This window comes from Octopus sinensis, linkage group LG28 (assembly GCF_006345805.1).
Source record: "Octopus sinensis linkage group LG28, ASM634580v1, whole genome shotgun sequence".
NCBI lineage: Eukaryota > Metazoa > Mollusca > Cephalopoda > Octopoda > Octopodidae > Octopus > Octopus sinensis.
The window spans coordinates 5971970-5987062 of NC_043024.1; the positions used below are offsets into that span (position 1 = coordinate 5971970).

A 15093-nucleotide genomic window follows, 5' to 3' on the forward strand; every position below is an offset into this window, starting at 1 on the left:
CTACATTAATTCTCAACTCCCTCAGCCACCACATTAATTCGTAACTCCCACCACCATATTAACGCTATACTCCCACCGTCACTACAACCCAATTTCCACATCACCCTCGCCACCACCACCACACTTACAATTACCAACTCATTCATACATTAGCGGTGAATGATTTATGTAGACTTATAAAAAATGTAAGCAGTTTTCAAGATCTTACATGAACTTCTCCCCACCACTTCCCTTTCACACATACAAACACAAGTTGGCAGCATTTTTCAAGACGGGTTTTTGGAAAGCACCCACATACATATTTACACACACATTCACACACCTCCATTGAAGTTCTTTGAAGTTTTTTCCGCGCGATATTACATAAGCTACACACACACACACACAAGTCAATCAAGTTTCACCTTAGCCTGATTTTTACCTTTTGATTTTGAATTTTTTACATTACATATTATAATATGGCAAGTACTTTCATCTTTTACAGCAATCTTCAGATGGTAGCTGCATCAACATACACACAACTCTGTCTCATATATATATATACTAGCAGTATCGCCCGGCGTTGCTCGGGTTGTAAGGGAAATAACTATATAAGCATTTTTAGAGAGTTATAGCCAAAAAGTAGCAAAAAAATGCATTAAAAATTGAAAAAAAATTAAGGTAAATTTTTCTTTAAATCGTTGACACATCGTAGATATTTTTAGAGAGTTACTTCCCTTATATAAAAGCGAAAAAAATGCATTAAAATGGAAAAATATGATGGTAATTTTTTTTTAAATCGTAGACTCATCGTAGACGCGCGCTAATACCCAGAAGGGCTCGTTGTTATTCTGGGTAACTTTCTGTAAAATATTAAAATTTTGTTCAAACATCGCTATAGAAAATGGGTTATTAGCTAATATTCAATTGGGTATACAACAAAATTTTACGATAGAATTTGTTATTCTGGGTAACTTTCTGATACCCATAATAATATTTATGGCAAAATAGGCCTTAATTTCATTTAAGGTTGTGGGAAATAACAAACTATCCTTTCTTTCGGTTTGTTTACGTTTAGCGTAATGATTTCAAATAGGCTCATTCGAAAAAGTAAATAGAAATAGTCTAAGGCTTTACTCTTCTGGGAAAGTCTGTGGCTTGGTCCAGTTTCTTCAGAAAACAGTTTTTAAATTTTCACTCCATTCAGGTACCAATTCGTTTTCTTTATCGCTGTCGGATTCACTGTTTTCACTTTAATAGCTGCAAACTTGCAAAAACAAAGGAAGAGAAGGGTGATAGCGTCAGTGAAACAATTCGCTCCCTTTGTGTGTGTGTGCGTTTGCGTGTGGTGTAAACCAGACTAAGAAAAGCATTTGACACACACACCAGAATGTGAGTTTTCTGTAAATTTTGCTTAATTGGAGTTTAAATTTTAAAAACTGGACCTGGCATGACGCGATGCATTGTACTCTTAAAATTGCTAGGTAAATTGTAATTGAAGAAATCCTATATTGTAGATTTGTATAACTCCCAAAGGGAGGCAGATAAAATCTGCCTTTTATAATAAGAGATATATATATATATAAACACACACACACACACACACATGTATATGACAAAAAAACAATTAGTTCAAAACATCATTACACGCGGTTCAATGGCATGATTTATTTTCAAATCCGAATTCAATTGCATAATATATTAGAGAACATTAAATAAATCGTTTTCTTGCATAACCATGCCATTTCATCTGGTGATATTCTCACGCATGGTAATATTTCTCCATAGCTGGGAGTTTCCACGGAAGATTGGAACGGTGAAGCTTAGTTTGCTAGTTCACAACAATCACATGATGTCCAGACAAGGACTCAGACACACACACAAGAATACATACTAATGGCTTTTTCAGTTCCCATCTACCGACAAGAGCAAAGATAAAGAACGCTGCATTCACAACCATCGCCAAACAGACGTTATTAACATTACTTCATTATCGCAGAGCTGACCTGGAACTAAACAACGATACTTCTATCACCACTATTACTCTATTATCAGGACTAGCCTTAAGCTAAGTAACAAGGCTGTTTAAGATTTTAAGAATTAAAACGCGTGATTTCTATTTTAAAATAACACTGAGACGTTGTTTTGAAAATTTAAGATAGGAGGGACTTCCACCTCCAGCGAGGGAGGAATTTCCACCTAGTCGTGAAATCTGCTAGAAATAGCAACTAACATGTCTTCAAATTAATCGCGCCACCTCATCGCCTTAATAATAATAATAATAAGAAGAAGAAGAAGAATAGTAATCTATTTTGCTATAGACATGAAACCCGAATTGTTTGTGGGGAGGTGTAAGTCGATTACATCGTCCCAGTGCTTCACTGGTACTTAACTTATCGACCCCGAAAGAATGAAAAGCAAAGCTGACTTCAACAAAGTAGACGGACGAATTACTGCTAAGCATTTTGTCCGGGATGCTAACACGGTTCTGCCAGATCGCTGCCATAATAATAATAATAATCCAAGGCCTGAAACTTGTGGGGAAGAGGATGAGTCAATTACATCGGCCCCAGTGCGTAACTGGTAATTTATTGACCCCGAAAGGATGAAAGGCAAAGTCGACCCCGGTGGCGTTTGAACCCAGAACGCGAAGACAGACGAAATACCTATTTCTTTACTACCCACAAGGGACTAAACACAGAGGGAACAAACGGATTAAGTCAATTACATCGACCCAGTACGTAACTGGTACTTAATTTATCGACCCCGAAAGGATGAAAGGCAAAGTCGACCTTGGCGGAATTTGAACTCAGAACGTAACGGCAGACGAAATGTCGGCGTGCTAACGTTTCTGCCAGCTCGCCGCCTAACAACAAAAACAACACGAACTGGCTCTCATGGCTTCAGATCTTAACCGACTGCAAGTGTTATCATGTACACGTTTTGTCTAAGTATAAAAGATGGGCTGCAGCAAATATTCTGCTCAATATCACAGATTTGCTTATCAGTTGTTCGACGTAACCAGTTGAGCATGTCCCTTAGTGGCTGACGCTATGCGTATCTCTGATCATGAGCAGAAGTAGTGGGGAGCATCATAGCCATGTGTTGAGAGGGATTCTTTGGGGTTTGGATAATTCACCTCTGGAAACATGAGTGTTTTGTTCATTATCTTTAAAACAAACCTTATTCAGGAACCTTTTGAGTGGGATGAGCTATTCGACCTGAAGAAAATTCTAACTGGGCTTCACTTGCAAGGTCATGCGCTGTTAATCTTGATACGAGATCACCATTTTGTGCACATAGGGTTGCGATGCATGGTGCCTAGTGTACCCTTGTCAGATGGGTAGTCATGATGGGTATACTGGGCTTCGTATATTTTACCCCAGTGTCACTTTGATGGCATGCACTGCTTTCTCACTCAATAATAATAATAATAATAATAATACAGGCAGTGACTCTCATGGCTTCTGATCTTAACCGACTGGAAGTGTTATCATGTACATTGTTTGGTCTTGGTATAAAAGATGGGCTACAGCAAATATTCTGCTCAATACCACAGATTTGCTTGTCAGTTGTTTGACTTTAACAAGTTGAGCATGTCCCTTAGTGGCTGACGATATGTGCATCTCTGACCACGAGCAGAAGTAGTAGGGGATCATCATAGCCATGTGTTGAGAGGTATTCTTTGGGGTTTGAATAATTCACCTCTGTAAACATGGATGGTTCTTTCAACATCCTTAAACAACCCTTATTCAGGGACCTTTTGAGCGGGATGGGCTACTCAACCTGAAGAAAATTCTAACTGGGCCCCACCTGCAAGGTCATGTGCTGTTAATCTTGATACGAGATCACCATGTTGTGCACATAAGGTTGCGATGCATATGCCTAGTGTACCCTTGTCAGACGGGTAGTCATGATGGGTATATTGGGCTTCGTATATTTTACCCCAGTGTCACTTTGATGACATGCACTACTCTCTCAATCAATAATAATAATAATAATAATAATAATACACACAATAATATTAACCACAAAGGTTTACATTAAGAAAAATATTATGGACAGCACAGGACAAAACAAATAATAATAACAATAATAATAGATGGCATGCACCGCTCTCTCACTCAACAACAACAAAAATAATAAATAATACACAAATACATTCATATATTTACATACAAATGTACACCACATGTTGCAACACAACAACATAAATAAGTAGACAACTGCACACCACACAAAAACACAGTTACATACAGATCTAAAATTCATAAAGTATTGGTTTCAAATTTCGGCACGAGGCCAGCAAGTACAGGGGATTAAGTCGATTACATCGAAATCAGGGTTCAAGTGGTACTTATTTTATCGACTTCGAAAGGATGACAGGCAAAGTCGACTTCGGCGGAATTTGAACTCGGAATGTAAGGACAAACGAAATGCCGCTAAACATTTTGCCCGGGGTGCTAACGTTTCTTATTTCTTTATTGCCCACAAGGGGCTAAACACAGAGGGGACAAACAAGGACAGACAAACGGATTAAGTTGATTACATCGACCCCAGTGCGTAACTGATATTTAATTTATTGACCCCGAAAGGATGAAAGGCAAAGTCGACCTCGGCGTAATTTGAACTCAGAACGTAAAGACGGACGAAATGCCGCTAAGCATTTCGGCCGGCGTGCTAACGATTCACCCAGCTCGCCGCCTTCATCATGATAGTAGTAGTAGTAGTAGTAGTAGTAGTAGAGAGTAGACGAAACAACCATAGCTATTAGTCTTGGCTGTGATTACAAGATAAATAAGAGAACAAATAAGAAAAATTATGAAAAACTAAAAGATTTTACGTAAAAAAAAACCCGAAAAGAAGTAATTGCTTTTAGACGAGACTACAAGAATCCTGTGTCTGACACTTCATAAACACACATCTTTTATCCGATACATCCTTCATAAACACACATCCTTTATCCGACACACACACACACACACACACACGCATGCACGCTACATAATTAGACAAGATGTTACAGAGGTACGTACGTCTAGGAAGACTCCCTGCCCTCAATTCCTCTCCAGCCCTCTTTGTTTTTCTCTCTGCCAATGATATCGGTGGGGTCGTTCGAGAGCAGGGGTGCATGAGGTGGAGTGGGGTGGGTGAAGGGAGCCGGGGAGGGAGTAGCGGAATTGCTTTTTTGGTATTTTCTTTGACCTCCTGACACAGTGGATATGTTACTTTTACATGTGTGTATACACACACACATTAGGTACTACTAGCGAACAGTGGTCCCGGTGCGCGCACTCGCGCATCGGCGCTAGCTAGTCGTAAGTAGTCTTTTTAACCCTAATCCTAAACCTAACTCTAACCTCAGTTGGTTTATAAAAATAATTTATTTACTTGGTTTAAAAAATTATTTACTTTGCGTAAAAGTAAAAGGGGCCGATACAAAGTAAAACTTTGATGTATTGGTAAAAACGGTAAGATAGCTATGAATATAGACATGTGCAGGCGTGCCTCTGTGGTAAGATTCCGAGTTCAGTCCACTGTGTGGCCCCCTTGGGTTTCCACTATAGTCTCGGTAGACGGAAACTGAAAGAAGCCTGTCGTGTATGTGTGTGTGTGTGTGTGTGTGTGTGTGTCTCCCCATCACAGGTGTTGGTGTGTTAATGTAACTTAGCGGTTCGGGAAAAAGAGACCGAGAAAATAGTACCAGATTTACGAAAAATAAAAAAAAAACGCTATAAGTACTGGGTCCGATTCATTCGACTAAAAAATCCTCAAGGCCGTGCTCCAGCACGGACGCTGTCTAATGGCTGGAACAAGTAAACGATATACATATACGCACGTATAGATACACACACACACGTGCATATATGGAAATGGAAAGGGATATTGTGTGTATATGTAGGTACAAAGATCCACGCAAATATATTATATCCGTTCATATATTCACTCGTCTTTGGAAAACATACACCCCCGCCCCTACGCACGTGCGACGAGGGTTAAATACCCAGCTTCAGGTAATACGCAAAGAACAAGAAAACTGAATACCAATATTATATATATGTGTGGTGTGTGTGTGTGTGTGTGTGTGTAGGCGCAATGGCCCAGTGGTTGGGGCAGCGGACTCGCTGTCGTAGGATCACGGTTTCGATTCCCAGACTGGGCGTTGTGAGTGTTTATTGAGGGAAAACACCTTAAGGCTCCACGAGGCTCCGGCAGGGGGTGGTGGCGACCTCTGTTGTATTCTGAGTGAACTGGAGCAACGTGAAATAAAGTGTCTTGCTCAAGAACTCACTATCACATGATTGTGAGCCTGACGCTCTAACCACTAAGCCATGCGCCTTCACACACACACACACACACACACACACACCTGTAATGTACGCATATACATACACACACATACACAAATACATCCATACATATACACTCACAACCACGCACACATATACAGACATGTACATATATACACGCACGCACACAAACACACACACACACACACACACACACACACACACACACACACACACACACACACATGTACTGCACTCACACACACAAACTGGTGCTGAGAAGACGGCGGAAAAACCACAATTTCCGCCATAAATGCCAACAAAAGGTTTAATGATGAGATAAGTGCGATATGGCTAGGATTGGGTTGGGTTCACTTTTTGTCCAAACTACAAACACACACACAACAATCCTTATACATACATTCCTATACACCCTGAGACATCCCTCTTACTTCCCTTAAACACACACCCCACACAAAACGAGTTACTGATAAATTTTGTTAAATGTTTCAGGTATTTTCATTCACCCCGTAATTATTAATAATCAACTTCTTAATTCTCCCAACAGTAAATATGTTAACACTAACGAAAAGTAATTATGTGGAGAGGCAGAATGATGTCTTTTATCTTTTACTTGCTTCAGTCATTAGATTGCGACCATGCTGGTGCAATGCCTTGAAAAAGTTTTAGTAGAATTTATCGACTACGGGGGTTATTTTCTTTAGTAAGCCGAACCGCCAAGTTACGGGGGACATAAACACACCAACACCGGTTGTCAAGAGTTGGTGGGGCGACAAAGACAAGCACACACACACACACACACACTCTTTTACTTGTTTCTGTCATTTGACAGTTGCCATGCTGGAGCACCGCCTTTAGTCGAGCAAATCGACCCCAGGACTTATTCTTTGTAAGCCTAGTACTTATTTTATCGGTCTCTTTTGCCGAACCGCTAGTTACGGGGACGTAAACACACCAACATCGGTTGTCAAGCGATACTGGGGGGGGCGGGGCAAACAGACACACAAACATATACACACATACATATACATGTATACATATATACGACAGGCTTCTTTAAGTTTCCGTCTACCAAATCCACTCACAAGGCTTTTGTCGGCCCGAGGTTATAGTAGAAGACACTTGCCCAAGGTGCCATGCAGTGGGACTGAACCCGGAACCATGTGGTTGGTAAGCAAGCTATTTACCACACAGCCACTCACAACGGGCTTCTTTCAATTTCCGTCTACCAAATCTACTCACAAGGTCTTGGTCAGTCCGAGGCTATAGTAGAAGAGACTTGCCCAAGCTGCCACGCAAGCAAGCTTCTTACCACACATCCACACATATACACAAACATATACACATATAATACACGACAACATATGTTTCACAGCACCTCAACACTACATAAAACAGAACAACAATACAACATAAGACATTACAGAAATAAATCACGAAAGACTTAAATACTTCACTGTAAGACAAGAACAAAGTCTACAATATAAAATACAAAACACGTCAAATTCCATAAACGTTACAAAGAACAACAACAACAACAGCACCGACGACCACAACATGAACCTGACGGGTTTCTTACCTCCACGTGGTGCCGCAGGAGTAGACTCAACTCCTATGAACGAAACAATTCAGATAATCAATGTTTAATTATTGAATTATTGATTAAGATTCGATAAAGGAGAGAGAAATACAAACAGACAGACAGGCAGATAGACTGCCATTGTGGCTTGAAGAGAGAGAGAGAGAAAAAAAGTGGAACCAATAAAAGAGAGAAAGAGAGAGAGAAAAAAAACAAGCAACGCTAACCATACATTACAATATTCTACAACGAGACCGAGCTAAGAGGGCCTCCCCAGGCTTGCACGATGTACTAAATATAGCAGCAAAATCTCATTCATATCACGCTGTTTTGAAATAAAAGGAAGGACGCATAGTTTCCGTCTGCTACTGATATTATTGTGCTTTTTAGCACTATATACGAGATTCTTTCTCGAGAGGAAACTGCAGTTTTGTGGCTTTCTTACATTATATTCACCCTAAGTTATACAGAATATTCATGTCAATAACGTGTGTATGTGTGTGTGTGCGCATAAATACATAGCTGTGTGGTCAAGAAACTAGATTTGGAACCATGTTTTGGGTTCAGTCCCCCTGCGCGGTTCTTTGAGTAAATAATTTCTACTATAGCCACCGGTCAACCAATGCCATGTGAGAGAATTTGATTGACGGAAACTGTAAGTTCATCGTATATATAAGTGTGTGTCAGTGGTGCGAAGTTTGCTTTCCAAACGATATATATAGTAAATCCCCGCCACAAAAAAAAACAAAAAAAAAAACGAAGAACAAACACAAAAAAACAACAACGCGAGCACTTTGTGCATGTACAGTATTAGCAAACGCTCAGGGAAGGGGAAAAAGTGGTTTAACGTTTCGCGCAAAGCTCTTCTTCAGAAACAGAGGAAAGTCCAATAGAAAAGGAAAACGGAGGAATAAAATTCGCCAACGATTCACATGTGGCTACGGGAAACGTTTTGAATATGCAAGCATTAATCAAAAGGGATAAACGACCCTCTGTTAAACATCCACTTATGTTATATCGCCTGAAGAAATGAACCCATGAAAATGACCTACTCGATGCCCACGGATACTACAGACTACACTGTAATCATCTCAAGAGTCATGTGATTTGTGGAAATGCCTGTAGAGATGCATTAAATGTTTATAAATTCCATCCAAGGATGATTGTTGTTATTACTATATATGTATAGTAATAGGCGTAGGAGTGGCTGCGTGGTAAGTAGCTTGCTTACGAACCACATTGTTCAGGGTTCAGTCCTACTACGTGGCACCTTGGGCAAGTGTCTTCTACTATAGTCTCGGGCCGACCAAAGCCTTGTGAGTGGATTTGGTAGACGGAAACTGAAAGAAGCCCGTCGTATATATGTATGTGTTTGTCCCCACAACATCGCTTGACAACCGATGCTGGTGTGTTTACGTCCCCGTCACTTAGCGGTTCGGCAAAAGAGACCGATAGAATAAGTACTAGGCTTACAAAGAATAAGTCCTGGGGTCGATTTGCTCGACTAAAGGTGGTGCTCCAGCATGGCCACAGTCAAATGACTGAAACAAGTAAAAAACAAAGAGTATATAGGAGGGGGGTGTCTTTGAGTAACTTGGGACATAGGAAAGGAAAGCTTCATATTACTCAGAATATGTATTTTAAGAAAAGGCTAACCAGACGTCTGAAAACAAGCATGGTCGTTTAAGAAAACTTATAAAAATGCTTTGGACAGGCTAAGGGTTAAACAAGGCACTTCATTCCATGTTGCACCAGTCTACTCAGCGGTAAGTACCACCTTGGTGCCGATGCATCCATTCCGTCACTCTTTCTCTTCCAGCTGTAAAATCCTTAGCGTTCTGCTGAGTCAAAAGGTATGAGGACAAAGGTGTGTGCGTCGGCTGGCGACTACACAGACTCTTAAAACAATTAGAGAAAACACGGTACAATCTACAAACCGGGTCACACATATTTGGGAGTAACAGTTAAGCCTTTTGTTGCTGTTATTATTATTATTATTATTATATTATTATTATTATTATTACGGAGGTGAACTGGCAGAATCGTTAGCACGCCGAGCGGTCATTTCTTCTTCATGTTCTGAGTTCACATTCCACCGAGGTTGACTTAGCCTTTCTTCATTTCAGAGTCGATAAACTAAGTACCAGTTGAGAATAGGGGTCGATGTAAACGACTAGTCCCCTACCACAAATTTTCAGGCCTTATTCCTATATTAGAAAGGATTATTATTATTATTATTATTATTATTATTATTATTATTATTATTCTCTTTACTCTTTTACTTGTTTCAGTCATTTGACTGCGGCCATGCTGGAGCACAGCCTTCAGTCGAGCAAATCGACCCCAGGACTTATTCTTTGTAAGCCTAGTACTTATTCTATCAGTCTCTTTTGCCGAACCGCTAAGTGACGGGGATGTAAACACACCAGGATCGGTTGTCAAGCGATGTTGGGGCAGACACACAAACATATACACACACACGTATATATATACATATATACGACGGGCTTCTTTCAGTTTCCGTCTACCAAATCCATTCACAAGGTTTTGGTTGGCCCGAGGCTATAGTAGAAGACACTTGCCCAAGGTGCCACGCAGTGGGACTGAACCCGGAACCATGTGGTTGGTAAGCAAGCTACTAACCACACAGCCGCTCCTGCGCCTATTATTATTATTATGGCGGCGAGCTGGCAGAATGGTTACTTTGGCGGCATTCCATTCGTCTTGAAGATTTGAGTTCAAATTTCGCCGAGGTCAACTTTGTCTCTCATCATTTCAAGGTCGATAAAATAAGTACAAGTCGAGCCCTAAGGTCGTAGTAATCAACTAGTACCCTCCCCCGAAATTGCAGGCCTTGTACCTATAGTGGAAAGGATTATTATTATTATTATTATTTTCTTAGGATGTGACTGGATTAACATTTGACTGCTATATTTAACACATCGAGCGACCACATAGACATAAACGTTTGTAGTCTAACTTCCTCTCTGATTCGTGGTGTAATTGGAGGTGGTGGGGGAGATAAGTGACGGCGTTGCGGTGGCGAAATGATGAGGATGAATAGAGAATTGCTAACATCTGTCACCACCACCACCACCCATTTCACTGCAAACATCATCATTTCCTAGTCCACCCATCCCACCACATCGTCTCTCTCTCTCTTCCTTTCTTCTCTCAGCCCGTGTGTGTAACTTTAATGTCAGTCAATTTGTTGACCTCCACAACCTCATCTGCTCCGTTTTGAAAAGACGCTAGACGAAAGCAAAAGGTGGTTCCTGGTTAGTGGCGGTTGTTGTTATTTAAACCCAGGTTAGCCCTGATCGAGCTGACGTATGGTCATAGACATTACAGATGCGGCCATTTTGACTTTTCTTTACGTGCTGGGAAGCTGATTCTACCCGTTGTATTATGTGACATTTTCTAGGACGGTTAAGGTGTGATATGAGTGAGATTTAGCTGTTCTTTCTACTGCATCGATCGAAAAGGCATCGGCTCCTACATAGGCGCTAAAAGATAGTGATGGTGACGATGGACGTGTCAGTAGCTCCACGAACGAAGGATGTGTGTGTGTATTTTTTATCTTTATGTATGTGTTTCTGCGTGTGTGCGTGTCTATGTGATGACAGAAGGATGGGTATCTTTGATGTACATCATGAATGGAAGCCGTCCTCTCTCAACCGCTATTCATTCAATAACACACTCATACACGCACATCTCTTATTATTGTGTCCCTTCCTCACCCCTAAATCAAATTTGTTTGTAGAATTCGGAAGGTCACTTGTGTTATTGAGTGAATATAAACGATCCCTTTTAGCACTCTCTCCGTTCTGTGTGTGAATGTATGGGGTATACATGTATATATGCATATATTATATACATAGAAGCACACATTTGTCTGTGTATCCATCTATCTATCTATCTATCTATCTATCTATCTATCTATCTATCTGTTTCAATCATTAGAATGCGGCAATGCTGGAGCACTGCATTGAAGGGTTTAGCCCAGTAGTTCCCAAACTTTGTCACTAACAAGGACCCCTTTTATTTAAATGAGTTTTCCGACGGACCCCTTTTAGTCGAACAAATCGACCCCAGAACTTATCATTTGTAAGCCTAGTACTTATTCTATCGGTCTGCTAAGTTACGAGGACGTAAACACACCAGCATCGGTTGTCAAGCGATGTTGGGGGACAAATATATATATATATATATATATATGAAATTTTGAGTTTAGTTGACGTACCGCAATGGCAAACCACTGGTTTAGCTGAACAAATTTATCCTGGTATGTTTTTTGTTTTTCTTGTTAGTTTGGTACATAAATCTCTCGGTGTGTTGCTGAATCGCTGAGTTACGGGAAGCAAGCAAACCGACACCGATTACCGAGTGGTGGGGAGGACAACCGCACAAACGTGATCGCTTCTCTCTCTTGCTATATATATATATATATACATATGCGCACACACACATAATGAGAACATCGCCGCGTATCAATGGCTGCCGGTGGGGGTGGTGTAGAGTGACAGAAACTTGAAGTGTTGGCGGTGGAGAAGGGAACTGGAAGTAATGGTGATGAAAGAAATTCTCTGGAGATTGAGATTATATATTATATATATATACACACACACACACCTTCCCAATAATATATATATATATATATATATATATATATATATATATATATATACATACATACACACACACACTTCCAAAATATATATATATATATATATATATATATATATATACATACATACCTTCCAATATATATATATATATATACACACACACCTTCCTATATATATATATAAATATATACACACAACACCTCCTATATATATATATATATATATATATATATATATATATATATACACACACACACGTACACATACACAAACCATGACGTCTATGCGCGTCTGTCGTATGACTGAATGAAAGCATGTATATAGATATCTGCGTATATACATATACATGCGTGTGAGTATGTGTCTGTCAACAGTAAGTTTTTTTACATATATGTGTGTGTGTGTGTGTGTGTATATATATATATATATATATATATATACACACACATACACATTCGTACAGACAGACACAACATGATGTGTCTGTGTATGATTGTGGTATGTAGATGTCAACAACTTTGACCAGTGAGCTGAAAGGACGAAAGAGACATCACTCATCACTAGCCCCTTCCGTGAACCTTCCACTAAATAAAGTGACGGTTGCTGAATAGGGATGAAAGGGGTATGCCATGACCTTTATAGCCCCTACTCGACTCGAGGCCAAACAGCAGCCATTTTCTCCCTTACCATCTAACTCAGAAGCTATCGACAATTTTTTAAAATATGGGATACCTCTGGTTACTTTTATTCTGGTGGACGCCTGCATTCGACGTTTAAAAACTACTTTCACAGAAACTTCTTTCAAAATTTTGCTTTTCATACATTAACTTACTCTCTCTTTTACTCTTTTACTTGTTTACTGGTTTCCGTCATTTGACTGCGGCCATGCTGGAGCACCGCCTTTAATCGAGCAAATCAACCCCAGGACTTATTCTTTATAAGCCTAGTATTTATGTTATTGGTCCCTTTTGCCGAACCAGTAAGTTACGGGAACGTAAACACACCAACGTAGTTTTGGTTTTCACACGTTCACTTATTTAGGTTTGCAACAACACTCACGAAGACAATTCGCTTCAGAGGCCAGAAACGCGTTCAACTGTGAAAAGCGTCGGACAAAGAAACCTTGCTGCTTTGCTTCTTGTAAAGAAATGCATCTTTTTACCTTTCACTGGTTTCATTCATTAGATTGCGGCCATGCTGGGGCACTGCCTTGAAGGGTTTTAGTCGAACAAATCGACTTCAGTATTTTTCTTTTTAAGCCTGGTTCTTAATCTGTTGGTCTCTTTTGGCAAACCGCTACGTTACGAAGACGTAAACCCACCAACACCGGTTGTTAAGCAGGGGGATGAACACAAATACAAATAGGCGCGCGCACACACACAATCCACTCACAAGGCTTTGGTGGACCCAGGGATATAGTAGAAGACACTTGCCCAAGGTGCCACGCTGTAAAAACACACTTTAATGACGGGCTTCTTTCAGTTTCCATCTACCAAATCCACTTACAAAGGCTTTGGACGGCTTGAGGCACCTGGCCAAGGTGCCACGCAGTGGGACTGAACCCGGAACCATGTGGTTGAGAAGGAAGCTTCTTACTACTTGGCCACGCTTACGCCCATGTATAAAATAAAAGGTGGGATAGTCGTGGATGGAATACCTTTGATCAGAAGTAAAGGTGTGTTCTAACCGTGACGATTCCAATAATCTTAATCATACCATATTTGGAAGCACTCAGTCCATTTGTTTACTTATTTTTTTTATATACATTCTCAAATATATGAGATAATAGATGGGATGGTCGCGGCTAGAGTGCTTTCAATCGGAAGCGAAAAGCGTTCCGCTCGTGACCATCCCTTCTTATAATTTAACTCGTTTATTTGGCTCTACATAATCCAAAACTTTTTTTTATTATCTTTATAGAACTCTTGTATGAAATCTTGTGTCGATGCGCTTTTACAGGTTTTAGTCATTGGATGGCAGCCATACTAGAATACCGCTTTGAAGGCTTCAGTCGAGAGTCGACTCCAATACCTTTTTCTTTCTAATACTTATTACATTGGTCTTTCTTGCCGAACCGCTAAGTTGTGTCGAGGTAAACACAACATTCATGCTCCACTCCACATATGTATATATGTGTAAATATATATATATATAATATATATATATATATATATATATGCGTATATATGTATGTCTGTATATGTACACACAGACACACACACATATATACATACACACACATGCCTATTCTTTTGTTTCAGTCATTTGACTGTGGCTATACTGGAGCACCATCTTTAGTCGAACAATTCGACTCTAGGACTTATTCTTTGTAAGCCTAGTATTTATTCTATCGGGGTCTTTTTACCGAATCGCAAAGTTATGGGGACGTAAACACACCAACATTGGTTGTCAAGCGATGGTGGGGGATAGACACAGACACACAAACAAACATGTATATATATATATATATATATTATATACACACACAAACATATGTACGCACATATATGCACACACATATAAACACATACGCATGTATATATATATATATATATATATATATATATAGGACATTATATATATAATATATATATAT

General features: G+C 39.8%; 1 protein-coding gene across 4 annotated transcripts in view; it reads right to left on the minus strand.

Annotated features, from left to right (window-relative positions):
* LOC115225785 (integrin beta-1-like) overlaps positions 1–15093 on the minus strand; it is a 180720-nt gene that overhangs the window by 121659 nt on the left and 43968 nt on the right. For 3 of the 4 annotated variants that reach the window (XM_036514635.1, XM_029796738.2, XM_036514634.1), the window contains one exon: positions 7870–7902. The exons of the other annotated variant lie outside the window; for it this stretch is intronic. In XM_036514635.1, coding sequence (XP_036370528.1) covers positions 7870–7902 — 33 coding nt within the window. The remainder of the gene's footprint in view (positions 1–7869; positions 7903–15093) is intronic. 4 annotated transcript variants of the gene reach the window in all.